Raw genomic sequence first — 22577 nt, forward strand, 5'->3', positions numbered from 1 at the left:
TCTTTAATATTGATTGGACCCTGGGCAAAACTTTTCTTGTCCCCCCACCCCCCATGCAGTTTTGCTCTCCACCTGCTCTGAGACATACAATAAATAGCAGCTGGACTCAAAATCAGTTTACTGAATCAGATCAGGCAGCTATTGCGATTGGTTGCCAGAGGTTACAGGGTTTCATTACTGCTCACTGACTGGTTGCTAGAGGTTACAGCACACATTACGGCTCACTGATTAGTTGCTAGAGGTTACAGCACACATTACGGCTCACTGATTAGTTGCTAGAGGTTACAGCACACATTACGGCTCACTGATTAGTTGCTAGAGGTTACAGCACATGATTTCTGCTTGTTGATTGGTTGCTAGAGATTACCGTGGATATGACCTCAGGGGGGCATGATACATATCAATGCCGCCGGACACCGCTATTTACATATGAATACCGCAGCTATTTACATATGAACGCCGCAGCTATTTACATATGAATGCAGGTAATTTACATGTAAACACAGGGTCTGCAGGTAAGTCATCTGTACTCAACAATAGGGCAGAGCTGGGCAGCATTAGTAGCAGCACTTCACACTGAGATATCAGGACACAGCACAGGACTAAAACCTAGAGGGACGAGGGAATTTAAACCAGGATAGTTGGCAAGTATGAGGCAGCTGCTTTGGGCCCCACAACAATGACAGGGCCCAGTGCAGCTGCCCCTTTTGCCCTGCCTTAAAGACGGCCCTGAGTTTAAGTAATGTACTTGTAGGCACTTTGTTTTACCCCCCTTTTTCCACGGGGTTATCCTTCAAGAGTTACTATACTCTGCATGTAACCTTTTCCTTTTTTTGCATTATTAAATATTTTAACAAGAAAAAAAAAAAAAAAGTATGAAAATAACATTTTGGTTTGTGTTGCTCAGTTACAGTGTAGATCTGTTTTGCCTTTTGTTTTTTTGTTTTTTTAGGAAGCAATGGCCTCCACCTACATTTTTAACTCTAAAGTTTATGTTACTCCTATATAGACAATTACCCAGAAAACCAGCCTGTATTACAAGTGGTCTCTGCCATCATTGAACATAATTGGCGTACTGGAACAGCAGTAAGCCAACTGTAGCGTTCATTTAAACACTAACAAGATCGATAATAGGCCATTAACACTTTTTATCTCTGGTTTGCGGCTGTGCCTGGTAAGCAATAATTAGAGACAATGCATATGTTTCTTATTAGTGGTTCTTTATTACCGGCCCATGCATTATACAGGAGCTTATCAGCATTGTGCAACCAGAACTATCAATTCTAGCAAAACAGAAGTACAGATCTACTGAGGCAGCAATTCCCGCACATATATAAGATGTAAAATCTGTTTCTCTGGAACAGCTAAGAAATATTTCCCAGTCGCAATATCTGCAGAAAATATATAATATTTATATACTTTTATTTCTTCGCTGCATTTAAAAGGGAAACCTTATTTTCCATCCTTAAAGCGGGGTTCCACCCAAATTTTGAACATTATCTCTATGCATTCTCTTCCTTGCCTAGATGCTGACATGCTGTGTAAAGAAATGTAAATCGCCGTAATTACCTTTTTTTTTCTAATCTTCTTTGCACTTCCTGGTTTTCCTCCCATGGGAGTAGGCGTGTTTCTAGCCTCTCCCAGACCTCCCACAGTCCCTGGGAGCTAGTCTCAGGCTTCCCAGCATGCATTGTGCAACAGCGTCATCACAACATCTCTGCTCCCAGCATTCACGGCATCCAGGAAATACATGCTTGTGGGCTTCAAATGCCCACAATGAAGATGGAAACCGCCTTCAGTGAATTTTATAAGTTATTCTTTACAACGAAATCGGACACAGGCGGACTTATTACACAGAACATGCGAGTAGATAATCATGAAAAAAAAAAAACGATAGATAGGTGGACCCCCGCTTTAACCACTTGCCGACCAGCCGCTGTCATACTGCGGCAGGTGGGCTCTATTGCGCTAATCACCGTAGGTGTACATCTCTTCCTGCAATAGAAACAGTGGGCGCACGCGCCTACGGCACGTGGCCGCTCCACAGAATGCCAGAACGGGAATCTGTCATTGTAAACAAACAGATCCCCGTTCTGTCGGTGGAGTAGAGTGATCGTCTGTGTTCCTAGTGATCAGGAACAGCGATCTCTCTCTACTCCCAGTCAGTCGTCCCCCCCCAGTTAGAAACACCTCCCAGGGAACACATTTAACCCCTTGATCACCCCCTACTGTTAACCCCTTCCCTGACAGTGTCATTTATACAGTAATTAGTGCACTTTTATAGCACTGATAGCTGTATAAATGTCAATGGTCCAAAAAAAAAAAAAAGTGTCAAAAGTGTCCAATCTGTCCGCCACAATGTCGTAGTCCCGCTAAAAATCGCTGATCACCGCCATTAAAAAAAAATAATAAATAACAATAAAATTGCCATAAATATATCCCCAATTTTGTAGACACTATAACTTTTGCGCAAATCAATATACGTTTATTGCGATTTTTTTACCAAAAAAAATATGTAGCAGATTACATATTGGCTTGAACTGATGAAGAAATTTGTTTTTACAAAAATTTTTGGGAGAAATTTATTTTATTATTATAGCAAAAAGTAAAAAATTGTTTTTTCACACTTGTCAGTCTTTGTTTATAGCGCAAAAAATATAAACTGCAGAGGTGATCAAATACCACCAAAAGAAAGCTCTATTTGTGGGGAAAAAAAAGGACAAACTTAGTTTGGGTACAATGTCGCACCACCGCGCAATTGTCAGTTAAAGCGACGCAGTGCTGTATCACAAAAAATGGCCTGGTCATTAAGGGGGCAAATCCTTCCGGTCCTTAAAGCGGTTGTAAACCCTTTTGCCTTACTTTTATCTATAGGTAAGGCTAGAATAAGGCTTACCTATAGGTAGTGGAAATATCTCCTAAACGTGCTCTGTTTAGGAAGTATTTCGCTTGTAGTTCGCCGATGTCGTCATCGGCGCATGCGCTGTGAAGAAACGGACCACCGTGCCGTTTCTTCCACCTAGAGTGTGCCGTAACTGAGGGCTCTCACGCACATGTGCGGGAGTGACGTCATGCGGCTCCGGCCAGTCACAGAGCCAGAGTCCGCGGCCCCGGAAGAAAGAGGGGCAAAGGTGGACGCGGCCTGCACAGGGGACAGCGCGGGCTTCGTTTGCAGGTGTCATATAATGGGCTAGCATGCGATGCATACTAGCCCATTATGCTTTTAATTTGCAGGCCTTGCGGGGAGCAAAAGAGGAAGTAAAACCCATCGGGGTTTACTTCCTCTTTAAGTGGTTAAAATGGATGTCTCCTATATAATTCCTACACAAGCTATTTTTAAACGTATATAATTAAATATGACATTTCCAATTTAAATGTGCACCAAGGCGTGACTTTCCTTCGCCTCCAAAAAAAGCATACATTTGTTTTAACCGCAACAATGCACAAAAAAAATTCTGTTTCAAGCCAATATTTCACAGATATCTCATTCCGTATTGGGTTTACTTGCTACACCCATAAGTCTGCACAAAGCTTGAGGTCAAATTGAAGTTAGCTTGTTGCATGACCTTGGCATTGCCACTCAGTTTAGCTGAATTGGACTTGTTGCAATCTCCTATAGTCATAGGCATCCCCTCCAGTCATAGGCTGGGGAAGGGACAAGACCTGTATGTGTTACCTGGCAGCAGAGAAAAATTTCAGCAAAACTTGTTTGCAGCTTTAGGATACCACATCCTGCACCCAAGTGTCTGAGATGCACACTGACCAAGCACCTGCAAAGGTGAACGTGAAGGTGGGAGCGTAGCTTTATGCAGAGGAAAGACTGTCTAAGCCAGGGATCCTCAAACTACAGGCCCTCCATCTGTGGCGGAACTACACATCCCATGAGGCATTGTAAAACTCTGACATTCACATACATGGCTAGGCATGAGGGGAATTGTAGTTCTTGAACAACTGGAGGGCCATAGTTTGAAGACTCTTGGTCAAAGCAGAGACCGGCCGAATTTAGATCCATGTATAGGCAGGCTGATTGTACCCAAGTCAATCCATCACTTGACTTGGGTGCAACCAGCCTATTGGATTTTTCTTAGATCGATTACTGCCAGCAGCTATAGCGCTGCGGGGGGCATTACCCCATCAACGCTGACTGTGTTGATGGGGGAATTGAGCGTTTTTCTTTCCTTCCACGTGTTGTGGAAGTAAAAAAAAAAAAAAACGCAGTCTAAGCAATCTACGGGCTGCATCAGGGTTTGGCAGACTAAGTGCCAAGGCTTGTGGGTTGGCGGGTAGCCAGACTTGGAGTGTTTCAACCTGGAGGTGACCGTAATAGAGAAATAGACGAGAGGTAGAAGACTTTGCAGTTGGTTTCTTTCTCTGAATAAGATGGGTGCTCTTGCCACCAACAGCATAATGTTGTCAAGAGTTGGTCCAACGAGACTTTATCCTTTGAAGGCCATGTGGATCAAACAATTTTTTCACAAGTCCAGCTCTTTAGCCAAACTGCCCTATGCATATGCACTGACATGAGGCACAAGAGAGAAAAGCAAGAAAAACTAGCAAACCATCACAGCTGATGTTTAACATTTTATAGCCATCTTTTTTGTGCCGTTGTATAAATACTTTTAAGGAACTTTAACCAATCAGACATGGTTTGAAGCCAGGCAAGGTCAAAGCCATGAAAAAAAAGCACAAGACCCACCAACAAGAACAGAGCTCTAGAAAGAGCTTCTAACCACTTATCAGTTGGGTCCTTAAAGACCACGCAACCTCTACCGGAATAGTAAGCCCCCTCATCAAGGCCAGATACCAACAGACCCCCAGAAGGAATAAACCACTCCTGTGCAAAATCCTTACTAAAGGTATACTGTATAAGGCTAATACATGTTTAGAGGGAGTTTTAAACACTGAGCACTGATGAAGCAACAGGCTGATCCCCTACTTTCTCCTAGTGGTATGCACTGCATCAATAAGAGCAAAAGCAGTATCCTTCCAATTCAGAGTAAAAGCAGAAGACTGCGACTAGAAAGGGGTAATGAGCTCATCCTTCAAGGACTCAGAATCAGACAGTCTCTGCAGCCGATCACGCTTAAGTTGCCAAGGCCATGGGCAAATCAGACCTAAAAATCTGCAGGAGAGGGAGCAGAAGCATGCTTGTGGCCTCTGTGATCAAAGTAACTGGGTGATATGGGTCATAAAATCTTGCATGACTATGGTTAAAAATTTCAGCCCAAAGAGGAGAGGATACAAGGATGGAACAGATTCTAAAGAACAGAGGAGAACACGATTCCAGGCTGCAGAGGTCAGCACGGTCAATAGGTGTGCCCGCAGGCAGGACACGTGCAGTGGCCAACTGTCCTACTCACCAAGTCTTCAGAGAGAGCATCGCCAATGTCCGGGGGACCTGGAAAGTGCTCCCCAGCTAACTTTTACCAAAACAGAGTCTGGAAAGCACATTCAGCCCAGTCCAGCGGGGTCCAGGCATGGTACTTTAGAAGCCGGGCTGAAGACAACCCTGTCATTGAGCTGCAATTTAAGAGACTAAGCTCAAGCAGCAATGTAGAGAACAGTCTTGAGAAAGAATCAAAGAAAAAGGTGCAAGCAAAAATAACTTAAGTGCTTTTCACGGCAGAAGAGATACCCATTCTACTAATAAACTAGCAAAAAACAGGTACGCTGGTAGTGGGAGGATTGTCCTGGACTGGCCTACAATATTGTTGTTTGCCAATGTTCCAGTATAACCAGAAGGATAAAGACTTCCTGTGTCCTTCAATAGACAAGAAAGAATCTAGAGTTTCCCTCTAAAGTAAGGTAAAGTGCAAGGCTTCCCCCCCACCAGAAAACAAAGTAAAAAAAGAATACTATTTAATTTAAAGTAAACGAAATAGGGATCGTCTAGGCATCTTAAGCTGCCATAAGCCCTGATTGGCAGGAGTAACAGAAAGCGCTAGATGAGGACAAGACAAGTGGAAAGCCTTGAAGAAGATCTGACAGAGGCTGAACAATCTCCCGAGGAGGCAGATGGCTGTGTCTATTCCTGCAGTATAGCTGAAGTTTTGTAAAGTCTATTTATGTACTCCATGATTCAGCTCAAAAGCGATATAAAACATGATTAGAAGAACTGCCTCCGCTTCCAGAGAAACAGAACACAGTGCACAATGAATCGAATGATAGCATTCTGCTGAGCCTGGCATGCGCAGCTCTGTGAAATTAAAAGCACCCTTCCAAGGAATGGAAGGACATGTAGTAAGAGAAGATAAATCCTTGCTATGTACTGTATGTGGATCTTAAAGTGAATCTGTCAATTTTAATAAAATGGCAAAAAAAAAAATTCAATACCACTTCAAAGAAATCCCTGTTGAGGTCCTGGGCTACATGCCGTACCTTGACTTCTCAACCAGAGCCCACGTTCACACCGAGTGCTGGTTTGAAATTGTGCGAGTTCAGCTGAACTTGCACAATTTCAAACTGGCATTTCAGTCCGACTTCGGGGGCGATTTGACAGACATCTGTGCAGGTTCATGCACAGATGTCTATTCAAATCGCCCCCAAGTCGCTAAAAGTAGTGCAGGAACTACTTGCAGGAATCGGTGCGGCGCTGCAAAGTCGGCCACATATATAGATGTGAATATACAGTGGGGACGGAAAGTATTCAGACCCCCTTAAATTTTTCACTCTTTGTTATATTGCAGCCATGTGCTAAAAATCATTTAAGTTCTTTTTTTTCCTCATTAATGTACACACAGCACCCCATATTGACAGAAAGACACAGAATTGTTGACATTTTTGCAGATTTATTAAAAAAGAAAAACTGAAATATCACATGGTCCTAAGTATTCAGACCCTTTGCTCAGTATTTAGCAGAAGCCCCCTTTTGATCTAATACAGCCATGAGTCTTTTTGGGAAAGATGCAACAAGTTTTTCACACCTGGATTTGGGGATCCTCTGCCATTCCTCCTTGCAGATCCTCTCCAGTTCTGTCAGGTTGGATGGCAAATATTGGTGGACGGCCATTTTTAGGTCTCTCCAGAGATGCTCAATTGGGTTTAAGTCAGGGCTCTGGCTGGGCCATTCAAGAACAGTCACGGAGTTGTTGTGAAGCCACTCCTTCGTTATTTTAGCTGTGTGCTTAGGGTCATTGTCTTGTTGGAAGGTAAACCTTCGGCCCAGTCTGAGGTCCTGAGCATTCTGGAGAAGGTTTTCATCCAGGATATCCCTGTACCTGGCCGCATTCATCTTTCCCTCGATTGCAACCAGTCATCCTGTGCCTGCAGCTGAAAAACACCTCCACAGCATGATGCTGCCACCACCATGCTTCACTGTTGGGACTGTATTGGACAGGTGATGAGCAGTGCCTGGTTTTCTCCACACATACCGCTTAGAATTAAAGCCAAAAAGTTCTATCTTGGTCTCATCAGACTAGAGAATCTTATTTCTCACCATCTTGGAGTCCTTCAGGTGTTTTTTAGCAAACTCCATGCAGGCTTTCATGTGTCTTGCACTGAGGAGAGGCTTCCGTCGGGCCACTCTGCCATAAACCCCCGACTGGTGGAAGGCTGCAGTGATGGTTGACTTTCTACAACTTTCTCCTATCTCCTGACTGCATCTCTAGAGCTCAGCCACAGTGATCTTTTGGTTCTTCTTTACCTCTCCCACCAAGACTCTTCTCCCCCGATAGCTCAGTTTGGCCAGACGGCCAGCTCTGGGAAGGGTTCTGGGAAGGGTCATCCCCAATGTCTTCCATTTAAGGATTATGGAGGCCACTGTGCTCTTAGGAACCTTAAGTGCAGCAGAAATTTTTTGTAACCTTGGCCAGATCTGTACCTTGCCACAATTCTGTCTCTGAGCTCTTCAGGCAGTTCCTTTGACCTCATGATTCTCATTTGCTCTGACATGCACTGTGAGCTGTAAGGTCTTATATAGACAGGTGTGTGGCTTTCCTAATCAAGTCCAATCAGTATAATCAAACACAGCTGGACTCAAATGAAGGTGTAGAACCATCTCAAGGATGATCAGAATAAATGGACAGCACCCGAGTTAAATATATGAGTGTCACAGCAAAGGGTCTGAATACTTAGGACCATGTGATATTTCAGTTTTTCTTTTTTAATAAATCTGCAAAAATGTCAACAATTCTGTGTTTTTCTGTCAATATGGGGTGCCGTGTGTACATTAATGAGTTAAAAAAGAACTTAAATGATTTTAGCAAATAGCTGCAATATAACAAAGAGTGAAAAATTTAAGGGGGTCTGAATACTTTCCATCCCCACTGTATATTATATATACACACATACACACACACACTGTATCCGGAAAGTATTCACAACGCTTCACTTTTTCCACATTTTATTATTTTGCAGCCTTATTCCAAAATGGATTCAATTCAATAATTTCCTAATAATTCTACAAACAATACCCCATGATGACTACCTGAAAGAAGTTTGTTTGAAATCTTTGCAAATTTATAAAAAAAAAAAAAATCCCATGTACATATAAAGAATGGACTTCCGTGAAAAAAATTTCCCGCACTCAGGACAGGAATATGGCTTCTGCCCCGTGTGAGATCTCTGATGTGCGTAAAGATCACAGCCTTTTCCAGGACACTCAAAATGGAGCTCAGGTGCCTCCTGTTTCCACTGATCATCCTTGAGATATTTCTACATATTGATTGGAGTCCACCTGTGGTACATTCAGTTGATTGGACAGGATTTGGAAAGGCACACCTGTCTATATAAGGGGTCCCACAATTAACAGTGCATGCCAGAGCACAAACTAAGCCATAAAGTCCAAGAAATTGTCTGTAGACCTCCGAGACAGGATTGTATAGAGGCACAGATCTGGGGAAGGGTACAGAAAAATTTCTACAGCATTGAGGGTCCCAATGTCCACAGTGGCCTCCATCATCTGTAAATAAAAGAAGTTTGAAACCACCAGGACTCTTCCTAGAGCAGGCCGCCCGGCCATACTGAGCAATCGGGGGAGAAGGGCCTTAGTCAGGGAGGTGACCAAGAACCCGATGGTCACTCTGACAGAGCTTCAGCATTTCTCTGTGGAGAGAGGAGAACCTTCCAGAAGAACAACAATCTCTGCAGCACTTTACCAATCAGACCTGTATAGTAGAGTGGCTCTACTCCTCAGTAAAAGGCACATGACAGCCCACCTGGAGTTTGCCAATAGGCACCTGAAGGACTCTGACCATGAAAAACAAAATGATTTGGTCTGATGAAACAAACTTAACTCCTTGGCCTAAATGACAAGCGTCATGTCTGGAGGAAACCAGGCACCGCTTATCACCTGACCAATATCATAAGCACAGTGAAGCATGGCGGTGGCAGCATCATGCTGTTGGATTGTTTTTCAGTGGCAGGAACTGGGAGACTAGTCAGGATCGAGGGAAAGATGAATGCGGCAATGTACAGAGACATCCTCAAACACCTGCTCCAGAGCGCTCTGGACCTCAGACTGTGGAGAAGGTTCATCTTCTAACAGGACAACAACCCTAAGTACACAGCCAAGACAACAAAGGAGTGGCTATGGGACAACTCTGTGAATGTCCTTGAGTTGCCCAGCCAGAGCCCAGACTTCAACCCGATTAAACATCTCTGGAGAGATCTGAAAAGGACTGTGTACCGACGCTCCCAATCCAACCTGATGGAGCTTGAGAGGTCCTGCAAAGAAGAATGGGAGAAACTGCCCAAAAATAGGTGTGCCAAATTGTAGCATCATACTCCAAAAAGACTTGAGGCTGTAATTGGTGGCAAAGGTGCTTCACCAAAGTATTGAGCAAAGGCTGTGAATACTTATGTACATGGGATTTTTTTCCTTTTTTACTTTTAATAAATTTGGAAAGAAGATTTCAAACGAACTTCGTTCACGTTGTCATTATGGGGTATTGCTTGTAGAATTTTGAAGAAGATGGGCCAATGTAGCTATACATAAAATACCCATGCCTGGATTTAAAGTTGCAAATCATTTTTGTTAAATTGTTTGTTTTGCTACATCCATTCAGTAAATGTAAACATTTTTTTTTTAAAAAGCCAATTCTAACAGAAGTCTAGGGAGCTTGTTACTTTAGTGAGCTGACAACACTGCATTGAAATCTCAAACATTGTCATCAGCACTGCCCAGTTCACAAGACACCCCACCCTCTATAAAGGGGAGGAGGGGGGGAGGAGTTCTGTAATCCATTCACAGTTGACAACGCCGCTCCACTATAGAGTATGGCATACCTACCAAATATCTTAGATAAGGACACCTTCCAGCACATTGTATTTAGGCAATGGACACACCATTGCCACACCCTTATTTATGCAGTCTATTAAGGTGTATGCCAAAAATGACTGGTTATACTATCCAGAATAGTTTTTTCCCTTTCTCTACCACTGCTTTTTAAAGAATAAAAAAAACACATGAAAACAAGATAATTAAGGTGGTTGCAAAGCCTTAAGGGTTTTTTTTTACCATAATGCACTGTATGTATTAAAGTAAAAAAGAAACTTCTGTGTGGCAGGATCCCAGCCCAGCCCCTGCAGGTTTTCTTCTAAGATTTCCCTGTATTTGTCTTCATTCATCTTCCCACCAACTCTGACCAGCTTCCCTGTCCCTGCTGAAGAAAAGCATCCCCACAACATGATGCTGCCACCACCATGTTTCACAGTGGGGATGGTGTGTTCAGCATGATGTGCAGTGTTACTTTTCCGCCACACATAACGTTTTGCTTTTAGGCCAAAAAAAGTTCAATTTTGGTCTCATCTGACCAGAGCACCTTCTTCCACATGTTTGCTGTGTCCTCCACATGGCTTCTCGCAAACTGCAAACAGGACTTCTTATGGCTTTCTTTCACCAATGTCTTTCTTCTTGTCACTCTTCCATAAAGGTCAGATTTGTGGAGAACACGACTAATAGTTGTCCTGTGGACAGATTCTCCCACCTGAGCTGTGGATCTCTGCAGCTCCTCCAGAGTTACCATGGACCTCTTGGCTCTTCTCTGATGAATGCTCTCCTTGCCCGGCCTGTCAGTTTACGTGGACGGCCATGTCTTGGTAGGTTTGTAGTTGTGCCATACAAGTACTCTTTCCATTTTCAGATGATGGATTGAACAGAGCTTCGTGAGATGTTCAAAGCTTGGGAAATGTTTTTTTATAACCTAACTCTGCTTTATACTTCTCCACAACTTTATCCCTGACCTGTCTGGTGTGTTCCTTGGCCTTCGTGATGCTGTTTGTTCACTAAGGCTCTCTAACAAACCTCTGAGGGCTTCACAGAACAGCTGTATTTATACTGAACTGGACTCCGTTTACTAATTAGGTGATTTCTGAAGGCAATTTGTTCCTCTAGATTTTAGTTAGGGGTATCAGAGTAAAGGGGGCTGAATACAAATGCACGCCACACTTTTCATATATTTGTGAAAAAATTTAAAAACCATTTATTTTCCTTCCACTTCACAATTATGTTCCACTTTGTGTTGGTCTATCACATACAATCACAATAAAATACATTTACGTTTTTTGGTTGTAAGATGACAAAATGTAGAAGATGTCAAGGGGTATGAATACTTTTGCAAGGCACTGTACACACAGCTTGGGATCAAGTCGGCACAAGTGCCCCCATAGAAAGCGACTTTCCATGGAGGCACTTGCCGAAGAGGAGGTGCCAGGAGCCTCGGTTGGTGACCCAAGAAGAGCAGGAAACGAATGCACAGAGCAGGTCAGTATAACAAAAAAGAAAAACTGAAGCTTTAATATTTTAGAAGACAGGATGAAGGTTTAGTGCAGAGCAACACTTGATTAGTACATTTTTATAGATATGAGTACATCAGACCACAAAGAGGGACAACTGAGGAGGAAAGAAGGACCGAGGGACTTGGTTGAAAACGAGGGACAGTTGGGAGGTAGAAGTATAACAAGTATGTGTTGTCACCCTAGGGCAGGAAGTGTGTTATTGGCAGGATCTACGGGTGGAAATAAAAGGAGGAATGAGTCTGCAAAAAGAAAAAAAAAAAAAAACAGTGCAGCCACCACAAAAGGACTGGTAATCTGCAATATATTATTTGTTTGTTGTAGAGTTTAGATACATTTTAGGTCACTCCATGGAGGAATGAAAAGAAAACCGAATAACCTTAAAAAAAGGTTGTACATTCAATGAACAACAGAAAAATAAATTGATGCTAAAACGAGCTATTGAAACATTCCCTTGATCCTTGTGATTACAATCCGTTATCCAACCGAAATATTACAGGATGGAATGAACAACAATGGCAGAGCCAAGGTCACCTGGCTCACAGGAGCCGCAACGCCTGCTAAATGAAAACAACTTCGCATCCCCGTGCAGCACAAACCAGCTAAACAACACCCAGTTGGTGACATGAGGACAAGCAGATCCTCATAGCAGTTATAAAAGACTTTCACCCACCAGCTGTCCTGCTACAAAGACTAGAAAAATGGGTAAAGCTGGCAACTACCCAGCCCCTGCAAGAGTGCCAGTAGTCATGCCAATGTCAGGTGCTACAAACTTCATAGGGAATTCCCCCTCCCCCCCAAGTCAGTATTATAGAAAGTGAGATTATCCGGTACTTGTTCTTTGGAAACACAACCAGGCATTGCGCCAGCTTCTTCTGACCGATGAATGGGTGCCCTACAGCAATGCCTGCATGAAAAAATGAGCAAGTAAGCTAGACTCCTTAAAGCAGGGGGTCTCAAACTGGCGGCCCTCCAGCTGTTGCGAATCTACAAGTCCCATCATGCCTCTGCCTGTGGATGTCATGCTTCTAACGGTCAGCCCTGCAATGCCTCATGGGACTTGTAGTTTGGCAACAGCTGGAGGGCCGCCAGTTTGAGACCCCTGCCTTAAATGCATCTTAAGGGTTCATGGTTAGTCTTGACTGCAGTGTACTTAAAGTGGTTGTTAAGCCACTAACATCTTTATACTATCCACGTTGTCTCCTAATCCTGTGTCCCTGTGTGTGTGTGATTTATAAAAACAAATGCAGTATATATCTCATTTCAGAGCGCCACTCTGCACTCACATGACCGGCCGGCTCTCTCCTCTCCCTGTCTGACAGCTGCAGTGTGCGGGGCCAAGATACCCCTGCTGACATCAGTCAGAAGGGGAAGAGGAGAGAGCCAGCCGGTCACGTGAGCGCCGCTCTGAAATGAGGTGCACTGTCTAGCGAGAGGCACTGTCACTAGCTGACAAGCAGGGAGAGGAGGACAGGAGAGACAGCGGATGACAGAAGCATGTAAACTGACCACGGTGTCAGGGTTCAGCAGCCATGATATACCGTGGTCAGTTTACAGAGGGGAGGGCATAGACAGGCAGGATCAGCCAGGCATTTCATGTGATACAGGGGGACAAATTACACAGCACAAGCACTGTGCTATATAACATGCTGGAAAAGGGATCCATTTTTTTCTTTTTTTTTTTAGGTTAACAAACGTTTTAAGCCACTGGCTGTTCTTATATACACCAATCAACCAATACACTATGACCACTGACCTAATATTGAGTACGTCCTACCAAAACAGCCCTGACCCATCGAGGCATGGACCCCAAAGTATCATTCACATGAATGGCACGACCCAAAGATTCCCAGCAGAACATTGTCCAAAGAATCACACTGCCTCCGCCAGCTTGCCTTCTTCCCATACTGCATCCTGGTGTCATCTCTTCCCTAGGTAAGTGACACTGGCACATCTAGTCATCCACATGATGTAAGAGAGAAACTCTGATTCATCAGATCAGGCCACATACTTCCATTGCTCCGTGGTCTATTTCTGATGCTCATGTGACCATTGTAGGCGTCTTTTGGCTGTGGACACGGGTCAGCATGGGCACCCTGACCGGTCTGCGGCTACGCAGCCCCATACATAACAAACTGCGATGCTCTGTGCATTTTGATACCTTTCTATCAGAACCAGCATTCATTTTTTTCAGCAATTTGAGCTCCAGTAGCTCTTCTATTGGATTGGACAACATGGGCCAGCCTTCGCCCCCCCCCGTGCCATCAATGAGCCCCCCCCCACCTCCATCAATGAGCCTTCCCTCCCCGCCTTCATCAATGAGCCTCCTCCCCTCACCTCCATCAATAAGCCTTCCCCCCCACCTCCATTAATAAGCCTCCCCTCCCCCCCACATCCATCAATAAGCCTCCCCCCCCCCACATCCATCAATAAGCCTCCCCCCCACATCCATCAATAAGCCTCCCCCCCACATCCATCAATAAGCCTACCCCCCCCCACATCCATCAATAAGCCTCCCCTCCCACCTCCATCAATAAGCCTCCCCTCCCCCCAACCTCCATGTTGGAAAAGGTCCTTGGACTACTTGGGTGCGATTCCAGCGTGATTTTGCCCTTATAAAATATACAAATCTTATCAAAGTTACATAAAAGAGGCATCCAAATAGCACTAAATAATTGCACTGAAAGTCAGATCAAAATCGTATCAGTGTGACCCGTCTCTAAATGTTGAATCCCAAGAGAGAAATAACATTTGGAGTTGCATCATTCAGTTGACCTTCAATGCCAACATCAGAGTAAGCCCCTGTTCAAATTGCATGACAAGTCGCACCCTATTGTCGGCAATGGAACCGTTCAATGGAACTATTTTTTTGCCGATTTTAGGTGCGACTCGCATAAACATTTGTGCATGAAGTGATACAGATGTCAGCCAAATTGCACTGACATGCGGCTTTGAAATCGTGCGATTTTAGGTGAAGTTGCATGATTTCAATCAGTGTGAACAGGGGCTAAGATTTAGGAAAAGAGAAAGGAAGACTGGTCAGTGGCATTTACTTGGCCCACACCGGCCATAGCTCGATGATTAGTGAGCAGCCAACTAGTGCCATGAAAGCACCCAGTATATATACAAAGGAGAAGAAAGAGGGCAGGAAAGAAAAGGAGGGGGGTGGTTCCGGGAGTTAGGACACCTTTCGTTTTAATTAAATATAAGCAAAAGTTTTCTGTATATTGGTGTCCCCTGCAATCCTGTGCAGTAAGTTGAAACAAATTTCCAAAGGTCTGCACCGAATATGAAACAGAATATCACTGTAAACCGACGCACAATGAAAAAGTGGTCAGGGGCAGGTTTATATTTTTCGGTCACAGAGCTACTTTAGAGCAGCAGAGGGAGGAATTCATTTTTTAGTGCAGTATTGCAGTAAATCTGTGCTTCTGTCAGAATCTATGAACTCAGGCCAGGACAGAAGTACACTTAAATCACACTTGCTTAGTATTAAAAGTAAAAAGAACAAACGTAGTCAAAACATAGCTAAAGTTCAGTAACCGGAACCGATAGTCAGCCAAGCCAGAAGTCAGGGATCAATGTAGTGGAACAGCAAGCAGGATCTGGAGCCAGAAGGGATGCCAGCAAAGCAAGTCTTGAACCGGATCGCAGGAGATGTTGACCAAGGCAAAGGCAGAGATCCTCTGGACTGGATAGCTTAAGTAGGCAGGACTGACGAGCAGGATATCATCAACAGCTGAGTAACTGTAGAGAGATAGGAACTGGCAATTAGCCGACAGCTGAGCGGCCAGCTCAGAGAAGGAAAGGCTAAGCCCAGCCCTGAAAGCTTCTTCTACCTCTCCTTGCATATTCCTTCATCAGATCCTCAGGGAAGCAGCTTGATTATGAGGAAACAAAGCAATGCCTTTAGGCTGGGACCAAAGGAATTTTTGATTCCTGGCCAGAAGGCCTGCCATGGTATTGCACTATGACACTAGGCACTTCTCCACTTCCCTTTCCCCACTTTTATTTGTGTGTGTTGTCACTTGCACTGTGCACTTTACTCACTCCGATTAGTAGGGTTTAGGTCCAAGGACCCTGAAAGTCTTGGAACATGATCTTCTGGTCTGGTTCGCTCTCTCTCATGGGGTCTCCCTTCAGAGGAGCCCCACCTAGTACTTGGGGCTCATCTGTTTCGGCAGACCTCCCAGAGAATGGGGTCTGCCTGGTTTTCGTGTAGGTGGGCCAGTGAGTACCTCAGTCCCTGTCAGGTACCTTGCGCCCCGGGGGATCAGGGTAAGAGTCCTTCCTCTTCAGAGGAGGACCATGTGTACATCCTGTGAACTTTTCTGTGTTCTCACTTTTGGGTGTGCACTTTTTCTTTTGCACCGGGTGTTCAAGTGTGTTTCACACACCACGGGCTTGAAAAAAAAAAATGCCCCTCTACCACGGAGAGAACAACACAGAACAAGACATGGAAGGTCCATAACGGAGAAAAGATTAACTGCAGGGAGCCTGCAGGCAATATCGGTGACTATTCCTTTTCCCTCTCCCTCTTTTTTGGCATGGCTACCACAGTACAAGGCCTCTTTACCAGTTAGAATCTTCTTGATATACTCAGCACTTCCACTTTGCTTTGCATTCGTTTCCATAAAAAGGGCCCACTGGGGTTGTCAGAGCGATGAGGACAGAAAATAGAATCGCATTGCTCATTCAGATTACATTTCCTCTAATCTGCACACTGCCTGGATCCGGAGCCAGTGGAAATCAGACTGTAGGCTCCACCGGGACCGGGACTGCTGATTAAACCATCACTGTGTGCTACCGAAGTGCAGGTCCTCCATTTATAAACACCAACAATTTTTTTTATTTTAATCTCAGCAGTAAAAACGATGGATGCTGGATCTCTGAACGCAGCAAATGTTTTTAGTCAGCACATAAGCAGTATAGCGGGAATGATTCTCCTTAGGAAGTTTTCCATGGAGTGGTGGCCAAACCTCGGCACTTTTCTTCATCAGGGACTCGGTGTGCAAGAAGGAAAGCTCCAAAAGCAAAAATGTATAAAGCCCAGATTCAATCAAAGCGATTTTCTTTCCTTCAATCCATGGTTGAAGGAAAGAAAATTGCATAACGTATGGCTCGCCCTAGAGTTGAAGTCACTATTTGCATACTTTTATTGCTTCCTGCTAACCCATTGATGATTCGGCTGGCCACTGTCCTGCCTGCTTCTCAAGTGGGAAAGTATTCACCGTACGGCTCAACCATAAAAACTCCCCTTCGTCTTCATCCACGGCCATATAGACTCAGCCTAAATCATTATAATTTACTGTTCACTTCGATCAAAGCCAATGGAATTTTACAAAATATTCCCAGAGTTACCTTTGGATGTACAGGTCATGGCTGAGCCTACAGGGGCTTAGTAATGACAGTCCAGCCATAAAGTATAGAGACACCAGATACTGAAGCTTCAAAGAAAACACAGAAGGGAATATAAATACTATCCTGACAGTTATGGAGGAAGATGTTTATTATGAAGATAAGTGCTTCCAGGTGGTAATGTCACTTTTACACACCAAGTTCACCTTTATATTTTCTTCAATAACTTATCTGGAGTCCAGTCCTTATTTTCTCAGTTTTTCGCTAAACTAACTACCAATGTAAGGAACATTCTTCCCACTGATCACCAATGTAAGGAGCATTCTTCTCACTGATCACCAATGTAAGGAACATTCTTCCTACTGATCACCAATGTAAGGAACATTCTTCTCACTGATCACCAATGTAAGGAACATTCTTCTCACTGATCACCAATGTAAGGAACATTCTTCTCACTGACTACCAATGTAAGGAACATTCTTCCCACTGATCACCAATGTAAGGAACATTCTTCTCACTGATCACCAATGTAAGGAACATTCTTCTCACTGATCACCAATGTAAGGAACATTCTTCTCACTGATCACCAATGTAAGGAACATTCTTCCCACAGATCACCAATGTAAGGAACATTCTTCTCACTGACTACCAATGTAAGGAACATTCTTCTCACTGATCACCAATGTAAGGAACATTCTTCTCACTGATCACCAATGTAAGGAACATTCTTCTCACTGATCACCAATGTAAGGAACATTCTTCCCACTGATCACCAATGAAAAGGAACATTCTTCTCACTGATCACCAATGTAAGGAACATTCTTCTCACTGATCACCAATGTAAGGAACATTCTTCTCACTGACCACCAATGTAAGGAACATTCTTCCCACTGATCACCAATGTAAGGAACATTCTTCTCACTGATCACCAATGTAAGGAACATTCTTCCCACTGACCACCAATGTAAAGAACATTCTTCCCACTGATCACCAATGAAAAGGAACATTCTTCCCACTGATCACCAATGTAAGGAACATTCGTCTCACTGATCACCAATGTAAGGAACATTCTTCTCACTGACCACCAATGTAAGGAACATTCTTCTCACTGATCACCAATGTAAGGGACATTCTTCCCACTGACCACCAATGTAAGGAACATTCTTCTCACTGATCACCAATGTAAGGAGCATTCTTCTCACTGATCACCAATGTAAGGAGCATTCTTCTCACTGATCACCAATGTAAGGAGCATTCTTCTCACTGATCACCAATGTAAGGAGCATTCTTCTCACTGATCACCAATGTAAGGAACATTCTTCTCACTGATCACCAATGTAAGGAACATTCTTCTCACTGATCACCAATGTAAGGAACATTCTTCTCACTGATCACCAATGTAAGGAGCATTCTTCTCACTGATCACCAATGTAAGGAACATTCTTCCCACTGATCACCAATGTAAGGAACATTCTTCTCACTGATCACCAATGTAAGGAACATTCTTCTCACTGATCACCAATGTAAGGAACATTCTTCCCACTGATCACCAATGTAAGGAGCATTCTTCTCACTGATCACCAATGTAAGGAACATTCTTCTCACTGACCACCAATGTAAGGGACATTCTTCTCACTGATCACCAATGTAAGGGACATTCTTCTCACTGATCACCAATGTAAGGAACATTCTTCTCACTGATCACCAATGTAAGGAACATTCTTCTCACTGATCACCAATGTAAGGAACATTCTTCTCACTGACCACCACACTAAAGTACACCACACTAATTAGTTGTTACATAGTTACATAGTAGGTGAGGTTGAAAAAAGACACAAGTCCATCAAGTCCAACCTATGTGTGTGATTATGTGTCAGTATTACATTACATATCCCTGTATATTGCGGTTGATATAGCAACTTTTGGGAATGGTTCTACAAGACCTGAAAAGTTATTTTAAGGGTTTTTCCATGTTAAAAATTTTAGGAAAGGCAGGTTTAGACATTAGGGATGTTTGGGGGAGCTTTCAAACACGATCACACATGTATTCATTGGAGACAGATGATTGATGAATTGATGCCTTACCTGCGCAGACTCTCTCTTTTCTCATCTCTGGTCAGGCAGCTGTCCAAATGCTTGTTAATATATTGTTCCGGAATGCCAACATCACATACCGGGCACTCCACTGGAAAACAAGAGACACGTCGAGTCAAAACAGAACAAAAGGTGTTGAATGTCACAATAATAGACAACTTGCCTAAAAACATAACAGGAAATAACAGGAAGTGTTTTAAAAAAAAAAAGAAGGTTTAATGTCACTTTAACCACTCTACTCCCAGAAGATTTACCCCCCCCCTTTCATGACCAGGCCATTTTTTATGGCACTGCGTTACTTTAACTGACAATTGTGCGGTCATAAGACGCTGTACATAAATAACATTTATGTCTTTTTTTCCCCATAAACAGAGCTTTCTTTTGGTGGTATTTGATCACTTCTTCGGTTTTTATTTTTTCGTAAGAAAATCCCAATAAGCATATATGTGCAAAAGTTATAGCGTCTACAAACTATGGGATAGATTTATTTCTTTTTTTATACTAGTAATGGTGGCGATCAGCAACTTATAGCGGGACTGCGATATTGCGGCGGACAGTCGGACACAAACTGACACTTTGTGGGAACCAGTGACACTAATACAGTGATCAGTGCTAAAAATATGCACTGTCACTGTACTAATGACACTGGCTGGGAGGGGATTAAACATCTAGGGCTATCAAAGGTTTAACCATGTGCCTAGCCAGTGTTTGTGTGTATTATGTTAGGTGCCTTTACTAAGGGAAGTGATTGATTTTATTCCCCTTTGCAGGGACACAAAATCCATCCCCCCCCTACCATTAGAACAGAGCTTTACCCTGCTTACATTCGTTCTGTGTCACTGCCCAACGATCGGCGGGTGTCGGCAGACATCCAGTGCCCGGGGAGAGGGAGAAATATATATCTCTCTCTATCTCTCTCTCTCTCTCTCTCTCTCTCTCTCTCTCTATATATATATATCTATCTCTATATATAGAGATAGATATATATAGATAGATAGATATATATATATATATATATAGATATATATCTGCACTCTGGGTGTTTAATGTAAATTGCAGGGATTTTAACACCCTTGTAGTTAATTTCTTTCTTTTTTTTTTGTGTTCTGAAGGAATAGCCGTTTCACCATGTCCTTTACAGACCATTTCTGAAAGGGAGGGTCTGGTTCATTATAATAACCTGGTGCACTCTCAGTGCCCTAATGTTGAACATCGCAGGGTCTGCATCCCTGTAGAAGTATAAAAACTCAGAAAATCTCACCAAAACTGAAATTCCTAATACAGGAGATGCCTAAAATCTGACTTGTATGTTCGTGTAGACTTCAGGTTAAAAATATTTGAGCCAATCAATCACATAAGAAGGAAATTTTTTTCTTTTTTTTTTGTGGGGAGGGGCCCTGGAGGTTGCCATATTGCAAATTTTACAGAATATAAACGGGGCTGCAGATTGAAAAGCAACAACCTTAAAGTGGAGGTCCATGCAAAATCTAAAATCCCTGCATCTATAGACACCAGGGATCTAACACTAACCTCTCTATCCCTGTAAAGAAAAGGGGAGTATAAATACCTTTTTGTAAGCCGACCAGAACCGCTCCGACCCGATCTCCAGAGGCGGAAGCTCTGCAGAGGACACGGCCGACAACGGCTGTGAAATGAATGGGAAGTGACGTCACCCATACAGTTACTATGGGGCTTTCGTTGTCGTCCGTTTCCTCTGCAACCGCCTACACAGAGAAGCCGCGGCCGACAGCTCAGCGTGGGATACCGTCTGAGCGGGTCAGAACAGTTTCCAAAAAGGATACAAGGATTTTAGTTTTTGCATGGACTTCCACTTCAAATTACATTATGGCTTGTGTAGCCATTGTAGATGTGTTTTTTTTTTTCACCACGAAAGTGGAGCTCCCCTTTAAAGGCGATATAAGATTTCAGTGTTTGGGTTTAGATCTACTTCAGGTGTGTTCCCAGAAAATATCTGCATTCAGCCTTTCATATTAGTTAATAGTATGCTACAAAAAAAAAATTTTAAAAACGCAAAATAGTCTATGTGAGGGGCCCTGTCAGAGCAGAGTTACATAGTTAGGTCGAAAAAAAAAAAAAAAAAAAAAAAAGACACAAGTCCATCCAGTTCAACCATAAAAATAAATAAAAAGTAATATACAATCCTATATACACAATCCTATACCCACTGTTGATCCAGAGGAAGGCAAAAACCCCAGCAAAGCATGATCCAATTTGCTACAGCAGGGGAAAAAATCCCTTCCTGATCCCCCTGATATTCCCTGGATCAACTTTACCTATAAATGTCAGTATCCAGTTATATTCTGTACATTTAGGAAAGAATCCAGGCCTTTTTTTAAAGCAATCTACTGAGCTGGCCAGAACCACCTCTAGAGGGAGTCTATTCTACATTTTCACAGCTCTTACTGTGAAGAAACCTTTCCGTATTTGGAGATGAAATCTTTTTTCCTCTAGACGTAAAGAGTGCCCCCGTGTCCTCTGTGATGACCTTAAAGTGAATAACTCAACACCAAGTTCACTATATGGACCCCTTATATATTTGTAGAAGGTGATCATATCCCCCCCCCCCCCCCCCCCCTTAATCTCCTCTTCTCAAGCGAGAATAAATTCAGTTCCTCTAATCTTTCCTCATAGCTGATCTCCTCCATGCCTCTTATCAGTTTGGTTTCCCTTCTCTGCACTTTCTCCAGTTCCCAGATATCCTTTTTGAGAACTGGAGCCCAAAACTGAACTGCATATTCCAGATGAGGTCTTACTAATGATTTGTACAGATGATCTCTCTCTGGAGTCTGTACCTCTCTCACGACGATGTACGTCGGCACAATGGCACGGCTAGGTAAATGGGCGTACAGGTACGTCCCCTTCAAATCATGGCATTGTGGGCGCGCAGTGTACTCCGTGACCGGGGCCCGCGGGTCCCCCGATGGTGTCATGGAGCGGCAGAACGGGGAGATACCTTTGTAAACATTTCCCCGTTCTACCTAGTGATATGACAGCGATCTACTGCTCCCTGTGATCAGGAGCAGTGATCCATGTCATGTGAGTGGTAGCCCATCCCTCCCCCCCCCCAGTTAGAACACCTTCCTAGGACACACTTAACACCTTGATCGCCCCCTAGTGTTTAACCCCTTCCCTGCCAGTGTCATTTACACAGTAATCAGTGCATTTTTATAGCACTGATCGCTGCATAAATGGTCCCAAAATTGTGTCAAAAGTGTCCGCCATAATGTCGCAGTCCCAATAAAAAAAAAAAAAATGCAGATCGCCGCCATTACTAATAAAAAAAAATAATAAAAATGCCATAAATCTATCCCCTATTTTGTAGACGCTGCTGCACCTGCAGTGCTGACATTGCGGCACTGAAATAGATTTGT

At 43.4% G+C, this 22577-nt stretch overlaps 1 protein-coding gene across 2 annotated transcripts in view; it reads right to left on the bottom strand.

The window, feature by feature from the left end:
- RAD18 (RAD18 E3 ubiquitin protein ligase) overlaps positions 1 to 22577 on the bottom strand; it is a 418996-nt gene that overhangs the window by 299107 nt on the left and 97312 nt on the right. For both annotated transcript variants that reach the window (XM_073591734.1, XM_073591735.1), the window contains one exon: positions 19177 to 19276. In XM_073591734.1, coding sequence (XP_073447835.1) covers positions 19177 to 19276 — 100 coding nt within the window. The remainder of the gene's footprint in view (positions 1 to 19176; positions 19277 to 22577) is intronic.

The sequence above is a fragment of the Aquarana catesbeiana genome, linkage group LG07, assembly GCF_042186555.1.
Source record: "Aquarana catesbeiana isolate 2022-GZ linkage group LG07, ASM4218655v1, whole genome shotgun sequence".
Classification (NCBI taxonomy): domain Eukaryota; kingdom Metazoa; phylum Chordata; class Amphibia; order Anura; family Ranidae; genus Aquarana; species Aquarana catesbeiana.